This window comes from Amblyraja radiata, chromosome 15 (assembly GCF_010909765.2).
Source record: "Amblyraja radiata isolate CabotCenter1 chromosome 15, sAmbRad1.1.pri, whole genome shotgun sequence".
In the NCBI taxonomy this organism is placed as follows: domain Eukaryota; kingdom Metazoa; phylum Chordata; class Chondrichthyes; order Rajiformes; family Rajidae; genus Amblyraja; species Amblyraja radiata.
Genome location: NC_045970.1, coordinates 23,724,504 through 23,740,970, shown reverse-complemented (window position 1 = coordinate 23,740,970; position 16,467 = coordinate 23,724,504). Strand labels below are relative to the sequence as shown.

At 42.0% G+C, this 16,467-nt stretch overlaps 1 protein-coding gene across 7 annotated transcripts in view; it reads right to left on the bottom strand.

Annotated features, from left to right (window-relative positions):
• Positions 1 to 16,467, bottom strand: part of ate1 (arginyltransferase 1) — a 153,448-nt gene that overhangs the window by 136,345 nt on the left and 636 nt on the right. For 4 of the 7 annotated variants that reach the window (XM_033033801.1, XM_033033802.1, XM_033033805.1 and 1 more), the window contains exons 1-5: positions 15,737 to 15,869; positions 13,089 to 13,152; positions 11,705 to 11,767; positions 8,686 to 8,783; positions 3,495 to 3,743 (exon numbers count right to left, since the gene is read on the bottom strand). In XM_033033801.1, coding sequence (XP_032889692.1) covers positions 3,495 to 3,743; positions 8,686 to 8,783; positions 11,705 to 11,767; positions 13,089 to 13,152; positions 15,737 to 15,833 — 571 coding nt within the window. In that variant the 5' untranslated portion in view covers positions 15,834 to 15,869. Of the gene's footprint in view, positions 1 to 3,494; positions 3,744 to 8,685; positions 8,784 to 11,704; positions 11,768 to 13,088; positions 13,153 to 15,736; positions 15,870 to 16,467 lie in introns of those variants that run through there. The other 3 variants (XM_033033808.1, XM_033033804.1, XM_033033803.1) reach the window with 2 other exon arrangements.

Sequence of the window (16,467 nt, the reverse complement as noted above, 5' to 3'; positions counted from 1 at the left end):
CTTCATCTATCCCTTTTCTCTGCATTTTAAAATGCATTCAATTTCTAACTTTTCCGACTTAAACTTCATTGACCCAAAGTGTGTCTCTCGCCCCACACGCCACCTGGCCTGCAAAGTTTCCAGGCCTTTGCTTTTATTTCAGATTACCAGCATCTGCCGTGTTTGTTTAGTTTAGAAATAGTGCGGAAACAGGCCCTTCAGCCCACCGGGTCCGTGCCGACCACCAATCCCCGCACATTAACACTATACAACACACACTAGGGACAATTTTACATTTACCAAGCCAATTAGCCTACCAACCTGTACATCTTTGGAGTATGGGAGGAAACCGGAGATCTCAGAGAAAACCCACGTACGTCGCGGGGAGAACGTACAAACTCCGTGGTCGGGATCGAATCCGGGTCTCCGGCACTGCATTCACTGTAAGGCGGCAACTCTACTGCTGTGCCACCGTGGCTGCATTTACTTTTCAAAAACTTGCCTGGATAGCACTTAACAACATTTGTCACTGCATCTAGGTAGACGACAATAGTATACCAATACAAGGTAGTTATGCTACAACATGTTTTTCCATGCTGCAAATCGTATATAAATTAACCCCCTTTTTCAATTTTGTGGGGGGGGTGGGAAGAGGGGGTGTGTGGGCGGGGGGAGAGAGAGCTCGGAGAAAAGAAGAGCCATGGGGGAGAGGGGAGTATCACGGGGAGGGGAGTATCACGGGGAGGGGGACCAGAGGGGAAGGGGCTGGAGCTGGCGGTGCGATGGGGACTCACAGCGGGCGCTGATCGCTGATCGGTCTCCTCCGCCGGGATCAGAGTCTCCGCTTTCCATTTGGCGACATCTCCGACTCCGCGCAGCACCGCTTCCTGTCCCTCGGAAAATTGTGTCCGGTTGGAGACCTCCGCCGGCCATCCTCAGCTTCAGTAAAGACGAGATGGCGCAGGAAGCGGCGGACTGTCCCGGGGAGTGACAAGAGAAAAGACAAATCCACACCGCGCTGACGGGCAGGAGAGGAGATCGATCTACGCACGCGCGTTTTTTAAGATTTTTAAACCTCACTAACTTTTACAATATTCCATCGATCGGAAAAAAACTCGCAGCACAGGAGAACGTGACTGAGCTGGCGAAAAATCGTAGAGCTATCGCGTACCATCTTTGCGCAAATAGAGCACAAGATCAGACTTTTAGTTATGTTTAGATGTCTCAGATAGAACAATGAAATTCTTACTTACTGCAGCACAACAGAATATGTAAACATAGTACACTGTAATTTGAGGTTCTAGTGTTTAATAGCCTGATGGTTGTAGGGAAGAAGCTGTTCCTGAAACTGGATGTTACAGTGTTCAAGCTCCAGTACCTTCTTCCTGATGGCAGGGGTGAAATAAGTGTGTGGCCAGGATGGTGTAGGTCTCTGATGATGCTGGCTGCCTTTTTGAGGCAGCGACTCCGATAAATCCCTTTGATGGAGGGGAGGTCAGAGCTGGTGATGGGCTGGGCAGTGTTCATAACTTTTTGCAGTCTTTCCGGCTCCTGGACGTTCAAGTTGACGAACCAGGCCACGACGCAACCAGTCAAAATGCTCTCTTCTGTACACCTGTAGAAGTTCAAGAGAATCCTCTTTGACATACCAAATCTCCTTAATCTTCTCAGGAAGTAGAGGCGTTGCTGTGCTTTCTTTATAATTGCATCATCGTCCTGTTGATATTAACAGGATTGTGGGTCCTCATCCTTCCTCTTCCAAAGTCCTCAATCAGTTCATTGGTTTTACTGATATTGAGAGCCAGTTTGTTGTGCTGGCACAATCTGGTCAATCGGTCGATCTCACTTTTATATTCTGACTCATCATCATCTGTAATTCGTCCAACAATGGTGGTGTTGTCAGCGAACCTGAAGATGGAGTTCGCATTATGTCCGGCTACACAGTCATGAGTATAGAGTGAGTAGAGCAGGGGGCTGAGCATGCAGCCTTGAGGTGCTCCCGTACTGATTGTTAATGAGGAAGATGTATTACACAAGAAATAGACATCCAACATGCAACCTTCATCATTAATGCCTAAGACACTGCTCTGGTAACGGACACAAGTTCTGCTTACAGCAGTATGCTCAACAAGAACCATGAAATCCACCCACATTTGGTTTGACTTTGAAATTCAAAAATGTACAGGAATAGTGTCTTTTCTCAGATTCAAATTCTTGACAAAATTGCCATGCTGCACTGCCACCCTCTGGTGATATCAGTTTAATAAAAACCGTGAAAATCTTGACTAACAATTGTATGCACTGGATAGAGGAAAAAATATTGCTCACAAGCCGTTAAAGAAGACATTCTATCCTTCCTCATTGTTTCAGTCAAAGGTTTTGCATGTTTCATTATTAACACAGATACATATTAAGCATGTTAAATTTGTGTATAAAATCATGAGAGGAATAGATCGAGAAGATGCACAATCTCTTGCCCAGAGTTGGTGAATCGAGGACTAGAGGACAATGGTTTAAGGTGAAGGGGAAAGATTTAATAGGAATCTGAGAGATAACTTTTTCACACAAAGGGTGGTGGGTGTATGGAACAATAGGATCCATCAGATAGGTACATGGATATGACAAGTTTGGAGGGATAAGGACCAAATGCTGGCAGGTGGGACATGTAGGCCAGTTTGGGTCAAAGGGCCCGTTTCCACACTGTATCACTCTATGACTTAATTACTCTTAATTCATTGCTCTATAAATTATATTCACTTTTCTACAAACTGAAAATACAGGTATCCTTCTAATTAGAAAAGAAAAAAACACTTCCAATAAATAATCTTAGAATAAATAAGATCTTTCCTTTTGCCCTTCACCAATATCGCTCTCAGCCAAATAAATTTCCACCATTAGACTAATCCCAGAGTGACATATCCTGGCCTGCTGCCACAAGATGCAACTGCCCAAGAGTTCAACAAACCAGTGCAATCTTCCCTAGGCTCAAGGTGGAATGCCTCCAACGGAGTTAAAGTTGGCACAAGCACAGGTGGCCCAATTCAAATGCATGGCAGAAATCAGCTGTCGTGAAAAAGACATGTCGGCATTTTCACAATTTAACTGCCTCATATTGGATTTAAGGAAGATTTTATAAAATCATGAAAAACAATATATTAAATATGTTTTATTTGAACATGTTTTAACCCATTTTGAATGCTAAATACCAAAGATATACATACATATTCTGTGGCCCTGATCACACTTTTGTTTGCCTGAGAGCCAGAATCACAGAAGCTCTAATCCAGTATGTTGCTCAACTTGAGATAACTCCAACGTGCTTTTAACCTCGTAGATGTGCAGGAAAATAAACTCCCAGGATAAATGCACGCCAAAATAGTTTGGCATGATGCCAGGTATTTTGAATTAGTCAAAATTTCAGAACAGTCAAAGGCTCCCAAGCATCAAATTAAGTCGCAAACTTTGTCAAGAATATTACATGGGAATTCCAGTTAAAATAAATTCTTAAAACCTACCTGGTTTAGGATTACTATTCAATGATTCAGTGGTTGCATTAGCCTCTGCAGAGGTGTGTTTTTGACCTGGATCCCTATTATCTCCAGCAGGGTCTGTCTGAGGTTTCTCATGTACTTCAGTAGACGTGGGTACTTCTTCAAGGCTCACAATCTTCAAAGGTTTCTCCAGTTCTCTGTTAACTTCTGAGGTACATGGTGAAGGTACGTGACCAATTCCAATATCTTCATTGAAGGATTCCATAGGTTCAACTTTATAACATAGGACAAAACACAATTACAGTATGGATTTCCATTGGATGGAGAAAAACAAACAAGCATCATGAATGGTAGAGTCTTAGAGTGCATCGAGGATAGAGGGACCTTGAGTACAAGTTCATAGATCCTCGATGATGGCAACACAAGTAGATAACATGGTTAGAAAGAACTATGGGATGCTGGCCTTTATTAGTCGGGGTATTGAATACAGAATAAGGAGCTCCAACTTTACAAAATGCCAACCAGACTCCAGCTGGAGTACTGCATGCAGTTATGGTCACCAGGATGTAGAAAGGATGCGTCAGCCATTGCAAAGTTGCAGAGGAGATTCACCAGATGTTGCCTGAGATAGAACAGTTCATTTAAGGAGACTGGGGAAGCTACGTCTTCCTGGAGCAGAGGTGGTTAATGGCCCCATAAATAAGGTACAACAAGATGAGTATAAACAGGGTAGAATGCAGCAAACATTTCCCCATAGAGCTAGACATTCACCAGAGAACCAGGCCTGCTGACCAGACTTGTTCATGCTGACTGAGATGCCTATCTACGCTAATCCCATTTTCCAGCACTTAGCCCATATCACTCTATTCGTTTCCTTTTATGCATCTGGCAAATGTTTTTTTTTTTTTTAAGGGTTTGATTATATCTGCCTCTCCAGCTCTTCTGGGAGTTTGCTCCATACCAGCATCCGAATTTAAAAAAAAACTAACACTAGGATATCCTCCAAATATTTTCCCCTCACTTTAAGCTTACATTTAAATTTTAGACTTCTCTACCCTGGGAAAAAAGCAGCGATTATCTACCCTATCCATGTCCCTCCTAATTTTATAAATCTCTGGAAGGTCGCCCGTCAGCTTCCTCTGCCCTATGAGAACAACTTCGTTCACATTCAAGAACAAGCATAGGTCCTCATCTTCCAACACATTCTTCAACATTTCCACCACCTTCAATGTGATCCCACCACCAGTCACACCTTCCTATCCCCTGCACTCTTTTGCAACTCCTTGATTCGTTCAACCCTTCCCACCCAACCCATCCCCTTCACAGGCATTTCCCCCTGCAATTGCAGGAGATGAAACACATGTCCCCACACTCTTTCACATCCATTAAGGAATGCCAGCAGCCCTTCCAGATGAAACAGAAGCTCAAATGCGCCTCTTCCAACTTCATCTATTGCATTTTGTGTTCCAAATGTGCCTCCTTTACGTTGGCGAGACAAAACAGCAAGGCTTTCATCTCACTGACAACATGCTCACTGTCTGCCTAGGCCTGCCCGAGCTCCCAGGTGGTAACCATTTTAATTCCCCTCCCCATGCAAATTGGAAAAACATCACCTCGTATTCCACTTGTGTGTATTACAACCCAACGGACTGGTTAGCACGCATCAAAAAGCTTTTCACTAAATAAACTAAACTAAGAACTAAGCAAGCCAAATACTTTTTTTCAATCACCCTAAACACCTGTGTCACCATTTTTAGGGAGCTGTAAATTGCACCCCAAGATCCTCCTGCACATTGTTTCAGCCTCTGCTGTTTACCGTGCACCATATTAGATGACAAAATGTATTGGCTTACATTTGTCCAGATTAAATTCCATCTGCCACCATTCTGCCCAACTTTCTAGCTTACATTCGTCCCTCCGTATCCTTAGGCAACCATCCTTCCCAGTTACAACTCCGCCCACCTCCCTGTAGTTAGTGAACTTTTTAAACTGCAGGCAGCCTTATCCAAGTCATTTATATAAATATGACAAACAACAAAGATCACAGCATCGATCCCCATGGTACCCCATTGATGACAGACATCTAATCAGAAAGACAACCCTCCGCACTGCCTTCTATTACCCAACTATCTTTGGATCCAGTTTGCAAAAACATCTTGGCCCCCATGTGTCCTAACATTCTAGAACAGACAACCATTTAGGACCTTGTCAAAAGTCTTGTTAAAGTCCATTAATATCTTGTCCATCGCCATGCCCTCCCTCATCAATGTTCTTAGTAATCTGCTCAAAAATCTTAAAGTATTTGTGAGACAGGATTTCATATGCTCAAAACCATGCTGACTCCCGCTGATCAGTCCCTGCCTTTCCAAAGCATTTCCCTACAACATGCAGTTTCTGAACTGATCTCTACACTCCTTCCTGAACATGGGAGCGAGATCAGTTAACTTGGAGTCTTCTGGTACCTGACTCGTGGCTAAAGATGATGAACTAAATATCCATTGGAACTGCAGCAATTTCCTCCCTTGCTTGTATAATATCCTGCGATAGATTTCACCAGACCAAAGGGATTTGTCCACCTTATTTGTGCTTCAATATCACCAACACTTATTTCCTAATACCTAATGTTCCAGACTATTAGTGTATACCTCCATCAATTCTCCCCATCCTCCCCGCACATATCCCCTGGCTCTAGAAACTTCTCTTTAGGCTCCAAAAGGGATCTATTCCCTCAATAGCTACCCTCTTGCTTCTAATAATGTTATAAAAGATACAACTACACAATTTAAATTTAGGGTAATGGACAGGCAAGAGTGGGTCTAAGATCACCTTAAGAGTGGCAGGAACCTAGAATGCACTGCATAAAATAGTGAATAAGGATGCTAGTGTAGGAAGGAACTGCAGACGCTGGTTTAAACCGAAGATACTCACAAAAAGCTGGAGTAAGGCAGCATCTCTGGAGAGAAGGAATGGGTGACCTTTTGGGTCGAGACCCTTCTTCAGACTGGCTAACAAGAACATTTAAGTGTCTAGAGAGAAGGGCATGAAGCAATTGCTGGGAGATGAGATTAATAGGAGAATGTGCCCACTGATTGGAGATGAGTTGGGTAAAATGGCCCGTTTTCATGCTGTACAATACATTTTATTTCTCATTAAATCTTACAATCCAATCTCTAATTGAAATAAGAAAACCCCACTTTAACAGCATGTTTTAATTATCTTGCTGAAGATAGAACATAAGACATACAGTGCCCTCCACAATGTTTGGTACAAAGACCCATCATTTATTTATTTATTTGCCTTTGTACTCCACAATTTGAGATTTGTAATAGAAAAAAAAAAAAAACCACATGTGGTTAAAGTGCACATTATTAGATTTTATTAAAGGCCATTTTTATACATTTTAGTTTCACCGTGTAGATATTACAGTGGTGTTTATACATAGTTCCCCCATTTCAGGGCACCATAATTTTTGGGACACATGGCTTTAAAGGTGTTTGTAATTGCTCAGGTGTGTTTAAATGCCTCCTTAATGCAGGTAGAAGCGAGCCCTCAGCACCTAGTCTTTCCTCCAGTCTTTCCATCACCTTTGGAAACTTTTATTGCTGTTTATCAACATGAGGACCAAAGTTGTGCCAATGAACGTCAAAGAAACCATTATGAGACTGAGAAACAAGAATAAAACTGTTCGAGACATTAGCCAAACCTTCGGCTTACCAAAATCAACTGTTTGGAACATCATTAAGAAGAAAGAGAGCACTGGTGAGCTTACCAATCGCAAAGGAACTGGCAGGCCAAGGAAGCCCTCCACAGCTGATGACAGAAGAATGCTCTCTATAATAAAGAAAAATCCCCAAACACCTGTCCGACAGATCAGGAACACTCTTCAGGAGTCAGGTGTGGATTTGTCAATGACCACTGTCTGCAGAACACTTCATCAACAGAAATACAGAGGCTACACTGCAAGATACAAACCACTGGTTAGCCACAAAACTAGGATGGCCAGGTTACAGTTTGCCAAGAAGTACTTAAAAGAGCAACCATAGTTCTGGGAAAAGATCTTGTGGACAGATGAGACGACGATTAACATATCAGAGTGATGGCAAGAGCAAAGTATGGCGGAGAGAAGGAACTGCCCAAGATCCAAAGCATACCACTTCATCTGTGAAACACAGTGGAGAGGGTGTTATGACCTGGGCATGTATGACTGCTGAAGGTACTGGCTCACTTTTATTCATTGATGGTACAATTGCTGATGGTAGTAGCATAATGAATTCTGAGGTGTATAGACAAATCTTATCTGCTCGTTCAAACAAATGCCTCAAAACTCATTGGCCGGCGGTTTATTTCTATCGCAAGACAATGATCCCAAACATACTGCTTAAGCAACAAAGGAGTTTTTCAAAGCTCAAAACTGGTCAATTCTTGAGTGGTCAAGTCAATCACCCGATCTGAACCCAACTGAGCATGCCTTTTATATGCTGATGGGAAAACTGAAGGGGCCTAGCCCCCAAAACAAGCATAAGCTAAAGATGGCTGCAATACAGGCCTGGCAAAACATCACCAGAGAAGACACCCAGCAACTGGCGATGTCCATGAATCGCATACTTCAAGCAGTCATTGCGTGCAAAGGATATGTAACAAAATACTAAACATGACTACTTACATTCACATGACATTGCTGTGTCCCAAACATTATGGTGTCCTGAAATGGGGGGGGGGGACACTATGTATAAACACCTGTAATTTCTACATGGTGAAACCAAAATGTATAAAAATGGCCTTTATTAAAATCTGACAATGTGCACTTTAACTACATGTGATTTTTTTCTATTGCAAATCTCAAATTGTGGAGTACAGAGGCAAATAAATAAATGATGGGTCTTTGTCCCAAATATTATGGAGGGTATTGTATACTCCAAAAAAAAAACCTGAAACTTCAGTCGCAATCAAATGACAAGCTCAATATTATTTCATTTGTTCTCAACCCTCTTGCATAGTATACAAGGTAAAGTACTGTCCGTTTGTTTATATGAGAGAACAATCATGCAAAATTGATATTTTTGCTTGTATTACAAGCAAGGAACAATGCAATTGCGACATAGATCCATATTTCATGTTGAATTGTCAACCAAAAAAATATGGAAGATGAACTACTTTTAAGTACAATGTTGTATTTGGGTCATGATAGTTAGTAATATTAATAGTGGGCACTCACCAATACCTTTTGCTCCGTCTCCTTTGGAGAGAAACCGTGTCATTTTTTTTAATACTTTCTTTGAGGACTTTGCAAGCTTGAAGTCCAAAATATGACATCTGGAAAGATAAAATACATACATTTTAATGTCATCCTATTGAATCATTAACAAATTTGGAAGTGCTTCCGCATATAAAGTCCAGTATTCTTATACAAGGCAATTACACATACAAGTTCATCAAAATCATGAAAAATCTGCTGGAAGAACTCAGCAGGCCAGGCAGCAAACGTGGAAGGAAATGGACAGTCAACATTTCAGGTTGAGATCCTTCCTCTTAACTGAAAGAATGAGGGGCAGATAGCCATTATGAAGAGGCAATAGAATGTAGGGCAAGAGATGGCACACAACAGGAGGATCCAGATGAGGGGTGGACTTGGGGATGAAGTTAGGTGGGGGAGGCTGGGACATGATTGGTGGAGGTAACCATATTGCGTCCGGTGCTCTCATCATGGCTTCCTCTATATCGGTGAGACCAAGTGCAAACTACCCAACCATTTTCCCAGAACCTGTACTCTGTCCGCCATGGCCACTTGCAGCTCCAACTGCTAGCCATTTCAATTCCCGTCCTATTCCTATTCTATTTTCAGCTTCTTCTACTGCCAAGGGGAGGCAAAACACAAACAGGAGGAACTGCTCCTTATATTCTGCCTCGATCATTTACAATCTGTCAGCTTGAACATTGAATTCTCGCATTTTAGTTAACCTGCTCCCCCCTTCAGTTCCACTATTCAACCAGATCCTCCCCACTTCCTTATTTCCTGTCCCCTCTCAACCAGTTTCTTCTCAACCCCTTAATCTGCCCATCACCCACACACCTGATAAAGAGAGGAAAAAAAATCTTTATTGCCTTCATTCACAGTGAGGAATCCGCTGTGGTGGATGTTTATGTTAACATTTATATAGTTGTGCGTCTTGTTGCTTTTTTAAAATATGACTGTATGGTAAATCAATCGGGTGGCGCTGCACGTCAGCTGCCTCGCCAGCAGCGGGTTCGTCATTTCGACTTTTTATTGTTTTTTTAGTACGTCCAAATGTACATTTTAGAGTCCCTCGATATGCCTTATGTGGGGGACTAGGGGGAAACTGTTTTTCAGCCACCTCGACGGAGATGCGACTTTTTTCCTTGTTGCTTCTTCGCCTCCCTCGCGGCCTAACAACTTGGATTGGTGCAGCCTTTCCCGGAGTCGGACCCAGAGCTTCTACAGCGGGCGCAGCGTGGACTTTCCATCGGGGCCTATAACATCCTGAAGCCTCGGTCTGCGGAGCTTCTAGCAGCAGACGTGGAGCGGACTTTACCATCGCAGAGCGGGCCGATCCCTTGCCGGGGATCGCCGGAAAAGAGCTCCAATCGCCGGCCTATAACATCCTGAAGCCGCGGTCTCCAGTAAAGAAGTGACCGATTCGGAGCTTCGATCATCCGTATGAGAGGGCTTACACATCGGGCCATCCATAGCGGCAACTACGTAGGGTCAAGGCCCCTGACCACGGGTGAACAAAGGAGGAAGACTGACTGAATTTTAATGCCTTCCATCACAGTGAAGAATGCTGTGGTGGATGTTTATGTTCAATTCTATTGTGTGTTGTGTTCTTTTTAATTGTATGGCTGCATGGTAACTCATTTCATTGTACCTTAATTGGTGCATGTGACAAATAAATGTGAACCTTGAACTCGAGTTTCACTGTACCTTAATTGGTGCACGCGACAATAAAATACCTTTGAACCCCCCATTGGATCCTCTCCCCTCACTGCTTCTAACTGCCCACTTCACTTTCCTTATTTGTTCCCATACTCTGCCTTCCTTTCCCATCAGATTAATTCATCGACCTGTTGCCCTACCCCTCCCGCCTGATGATCCGCTGAGTTCCTGAAGGTGCTCCTCAGGTTGACCAATGTGTCATGGAGGTGGTAAGCTGTAATTTCCAAGATGCTCCGCAGTTTGAAGAGCATCCTCCTCTCCAAGACCACCTCCTCAGCACATGACAGCGAAGAAGATGGCACTGGCCACCACCGATTGATAGAACATCTGCAGCATCATACAGCAGATCTATTATAATACCATTGAACCTGACCCATCACTAAATAATTATTTTTACCTTGGAGACATTCATACGCTTGTTCAATTATCTATCCAAATCTTATAATATTATGGTCATTGTTTCTTTGACGTATATCCCAGAATCAAGTCCAGCAACGCCAAGGGTTTATATGACATACATTAACCAATAAAGGTTTATGAAACACATTTCTGAAGCCCCTCTGCCCTTAATGATATTGGTATCCTAGACTGGATAGACATCATTCCACAACCATTCACACTCCATGGCTCATGTACATTTCATCATTTCCCTGCAAATTTTTAGGTAAACACCCTTCTGGCGTGTTGGCAGAAATACAGAATACAGTAATTGCATACTTTACTTAATTCTAACCAGAAATCTTTCAGATTTCCAGCATCTGTAGGTATTTTCACTTGCAGGTACATTTCAAGTTCAATTGTTCCAGGGCATTCCAGCCTAGCAATATACTCTTTAAGCAATGCCGCCACACAATTCTCTCCAGCTCCAATCTTACTACCATCCCCACCTTTCCCAATAACAATTTCCATGAATGCTTAGAACCACTATTCTTGTTTTTAAACACGTTTTTTTATTGCCACAACATCATAATCACAGGTTGCAGTTCATCAAGATTCATGCATTTACACACATACACTGTAAACCAATCTTGTACCTTGTTCTGCTCTCTTATAATCAGTTTAAAGGAAGTCATAACTTTTCATATTATACAGCAAGGCGGATACATTATAAAGCAAAACATACCATCATATGCCGAATTCAATTTATATTGCAAGGTGATCACACCTGCATACAAACTCCCACTGGATAGTGCTTGCCCAGTTGACGCAGATATTTTTCCAAAAACTAAATCTAAACATTTCACAGAAGAAAGTGGTTACTGGAAGCCAACCATATTCTTACCTTATTGCATACTGCGGGCAACATGTTCGATTCATTGCAGGCTTATAAACGTACATGCCACTCCTGAAAAGGATTAGAGATCAGCACATCCATGCAAACTAAATTCAAACATTTATATTGTTTTGAATTAATTAAATATTGGCATTCCATACACTAAGAAAATTATTAGTTGTAATAGTTCAGTTTTCATCACTTTGAAGATACCCAAGATCAGCATACATCAATGTTAATATACTGTGTAGGATGGAACTACAGATGCTGGTTTTAACCGAAGATATTCACAAAATGCTGGAGCATCTCAGCGGGACAGGCAGAATCTCTGGAGAGAAGGACTGGCTGATGTTTTGGGTCAAAGCCCTTCTTCAGACAGTTAATATACTCTCAAAGAACACTTCCATAAGCAAATTGCATCAAATTGTTACGCTATCCAGTTAATTTTTATTTTGAAGCTTTTATATCTGGGCGGGTTCATTTCTGTTTCCGCACAAATCAACATTAACCTAAGCCACAATCCCTCTAATATTCAACACTTGCCCTTGATCTACTTTTAATGATAGACCTTTGGAATTTTTTATGGTCCACTTTAATTCCAAGCTTTTTCCACTACAAGCTGTTTTATTTTAATTAGCTCATTCACAAAAATATCAAAAGTTCAAAACGGTTTTATTTCTTCCTCTTGTTTCTGTGAACCAAATTTGACTTTGCCTAATAATCGCATTCTTTTCAGTCTTGATCATATTTCTACAATGACCTTATTGTGTTGAACTCTATAATGTGTTGTGTCCATTTTCTTTCTTTATTTAATTTTAACCTTTTTCTATGGTTTGTATGTAAATTTATTATTTAATTTATGTAAAGCACTTTGGTGTCAATGCAAGTTGACTTAAAATGTGCTATATAAATAAAGCAATAATAATAATAATAATAATAATGTGTCCTTATTTGGGTGGGTTCTAGCGTAACTTTATCAAGTAAATGCAGAAGACCCTGCGTATAATATAGCTCTTAAGCAATGTCAACAAAACAGAGGTAATCAGAGCAGATATTCCTTTTTTCCGTTTATGGGTCTTTATATTGTGCACACAGGCTGGCATATTTCCCATCACATTTTAAGGGTTAGTAGATTGGGATGTCCTAAGAATGTGTAGATTCAAACTATAGGAAAGGTTTAGAGGGCCACAAGCTGGCAGGTGGGACTCGTGTAGATGGGGCATCTTGGTCAAGATGGGCAATTTGGGCTGAAGGGCCTGTTTCCATGCTCTAGGACTATTTATTTTCTTCACAAACAAGCTCAAAGGGTATTAACATGTTTTATCTCGCATATGGTTATCTGAGTGGCATATTAGAGTTAATCAACGACACAAAAATAAACAAGGATACTTGCCTCCTCCAACCTCGGTCAATTAGATCTTGATAGTCTTGAACAGTCATAGTGTGAGCCCACATACCTATAACAGAGATGCATTCAAATTTCCTCTGAATCTTTCTTCAGATTACTACACATAAGAATTTCTATTATATACTGTATCTGCACACATTTAAGAATTCTCAAATGTACATATTTAATATGAAAACAAAAGCTATTAAGCTATACACATTTAAAATGTACATATTTATACTGAAGGTGAAAGCTGGTAAGTGAACCAAATTATAGAATAATGCAATATAGAATAAGTGGAGGGAGGCAATCTGATCCATCTTCTGTATTGCTATTCATTTGACCGTGAGAACCAGCTCTTATCCTAGAGCTCTGTAGACATTTGTCCATTATAAAAACTCGGTTAATCACCTTAAATTTTGGTTCATGACCTTTTTGCAATAGCGTTTTTCCTTCTTTGCTGCATCAAAGGCATTCATGATTTTGAACACTCCTATCAAATCTCCTCTGCTCTAGCTACAATAAATAATCCAAACAAGTTCAGAATTTGTTCAAAATACCCAGAATAATAGATTGCCTCTACACATCAATTATACCAGGATTCAGGCACATCGAAATGATTTGCAAACAGACAGATCCATGACCATGGCTGAAGTGTATATATTTGTTGGGTTATCTGCAAAATTTTGGAAGAAAATGCATATATAACTAAACTCTAGTTTCCAACTACATGGAATCAAGTATTCCAAGCAACCTTCCACCACCTTGCTGCTTTCTTCCACGAAGCCAATTTGGTATCCATACAGCTACCTCTCTTTTGATCCCATGCGATCTAACCTTCCAGAGCAGCCTACCACACAGAACCTTGTTGAATGGTTTGCTGAAGTCCATATATACAACATCTACAACTTAATGTGTAGGAAGGAACTGCAGAAACTGGTTTAAACCAAAGATAGACACAAAATGCTGGAGTCTGAAGAAGGTTCTTGACCCAAAACATCACCCATTCCTTCAGTCCAGAGATGCTGCCTGTCTTGCTGAGAAACTCCAGTATTTTGGAGGAACAGGAAGGTCAGGGTTATCCTTGCGGACTGAACGCAGATGTTCCACAGAGTGATCACCCTATTTCTCCAACATAGAGGAAACCTTGTTGTGAACAATGAATGTGGTGCAATACATTGGAAGAAGAATTCCTTGTATGTGAATACTTGGCCAATAAACTTATTCATTCATTCATGTAAATCAATGCTTCACCTTGGGGGGTCCCAGAATAGTGAAAGGGAAAAGGTGAAAGGATAAGAGGTACATTCCCTGTTACAAAGGTGGGGGTTGGTGGGAATGGAAGAAAGCCACAAAGGGGACAGTTCCTGCAAAATGCCAAAAGAGGAAAGGTGGTGTATTCTTTATGTAGGTAGCAGAAATTGTGGAGAATGATCCATCAAATACAGAGTCCGGTGGGTTGGATGATGCAGATGTGGGACTATACTCTTGTTTAGTCCCAGAGAGGTTATGAGGCATAGAAAATTGATGAGATGCAGTCAAGGGTTATGTTAACAAGGGCAGATGGGAAGCTGCAGTTGACAAATAAATATAATTCCAGAGACAACTAAACAGAACACATCATTGTTAGATCCCTTTGACCTGCTGTTCTCCGGCCGGCTCTATGGTCAAGTTTAAATCCAGACTTGCTACCACAGCCATGTGTGTTTCTAATCACTAGCCTTTGTTCCAAACATCTGCCTGTCAAATAATCCCCCTTGCATGTGTCAACCTATTAGCTGCAATACTTTGTGCCACCTCTCCCCTTTTCCAGCCTTCTTCTCTCACCCCCCCTCCCCCCCCCACAATAGTCAGTTTGAATAATGATCTCGACCCAAGGATCTCAATCGTCAACTAACGATGTTCTCAAGAGATGCTGCCTGATCTGCTGAGTTACTCCAGCACTTTGTGTCCTTTTGCGTATTAACCAGCATCTGCAGTTCTTAGTTTCTACAAAAGACAGAAAGACAAAAAGACAGAGGAGGCAGAATTCTTCCTGCACTCATATAGCATTCTCTTGCTGCCAATCTCTGACTCTTCCTTTTCTTTTTGTGATTTCTTTCTCTCCAAGGAGAAATGCTAACTACTAACACCCATGAAACTGCAGATGCTTGTATCTTGAGTAGGTCAGGTAGCATCTGCTGAGGGAATACAGAGAGGACCCTTCAGAGTCACTTCCCACGTATGTAGCTTGCCTGCTGAGGATCTCTAGCATTTTCTGTTCGTGATGCATGGTATAACCAAATATTGTTATAGAATGTTATTAAAGGTACAAGGGTGAAACTCGAATTAAATATTAAATAGATGAAGATTGTATTTAAGTACAGTACCTAATCCATTGTAAAGGAAGTTAATTACTCTCAACAGAGTGCACGTTTAAACTTTCCAGGATGACTGTGTACTTCTTTACCGCAAGTTGGGGTGGAGAGTGTGGGAACCAGGACCAGCTCTATCCCCGTGGGACGTTGTTTGTTTGGACTCGACAATCTGCATCCAAGGAAGCGGGCCACAGCCCAGCCTCTGAACGTAAACACCCCCCTCACTTTTGTTGATCATCTTAGCAACTACACCCAAACATCACGGTCCCCAACTTTTCTCCGCGTCGCTTCTCTCACCATTCGAGTAGCTGCTGGAGGCGCCCTTGCAGTAGCCACACTTGTAGCCTTCATCCTCGATGAAGTACTCCAGGATACTCACGCCGCCTGCAGCCATGATTTCCAACAGCTGTTGGCAGGCTCACCGCGAATGCGCACACTCCAGGCAATCAATGCAGCGCTGCTCACCCGGCAACCAATGAACAATTAGCGCTGCTCACCCGGCAACCAATGAACAATTGGCGCTGCTCACCCGACAACCAATGAACAATTGGCGCTGTTCACCCGACAACCAATGAACAATTGGCGCTGTTCATCGGTGAACCAATGAGAGTTAACGCTGCTCACCCGGCAGCCAATGTAAAGACAGTTATACCGCGACTGCAGAGCCGCCAACCAATGAGAGCAGCGCGCCGTGGGTGCGCGCCGATTGCCGGGGGCGCGAGCGGCCTTCGCGGTTTAAATCAAAGATCGTTTGGTTTAAATATTGATTTTAACCGTACGTGGTCCATAAAAGACGGCAGCGCCGAGTCTTCAGAGACTTAAGTACTTTGCAAAACGTGTGAGACCACTTTCTATCAGGTGGTCTGGAATCCTTTCGACTTGAGTGTATTTAACTGGTGATTGTATTGTATTTTTGCATAATGGTGGGGAGATAAAAGCATCGTAGAAGCAAACATATGTTCTATGCAGAACCTGCAAATGGTGCGGGTTTAAAACACTAGGCGGATTTACCTGGAGTGAAACCCGAC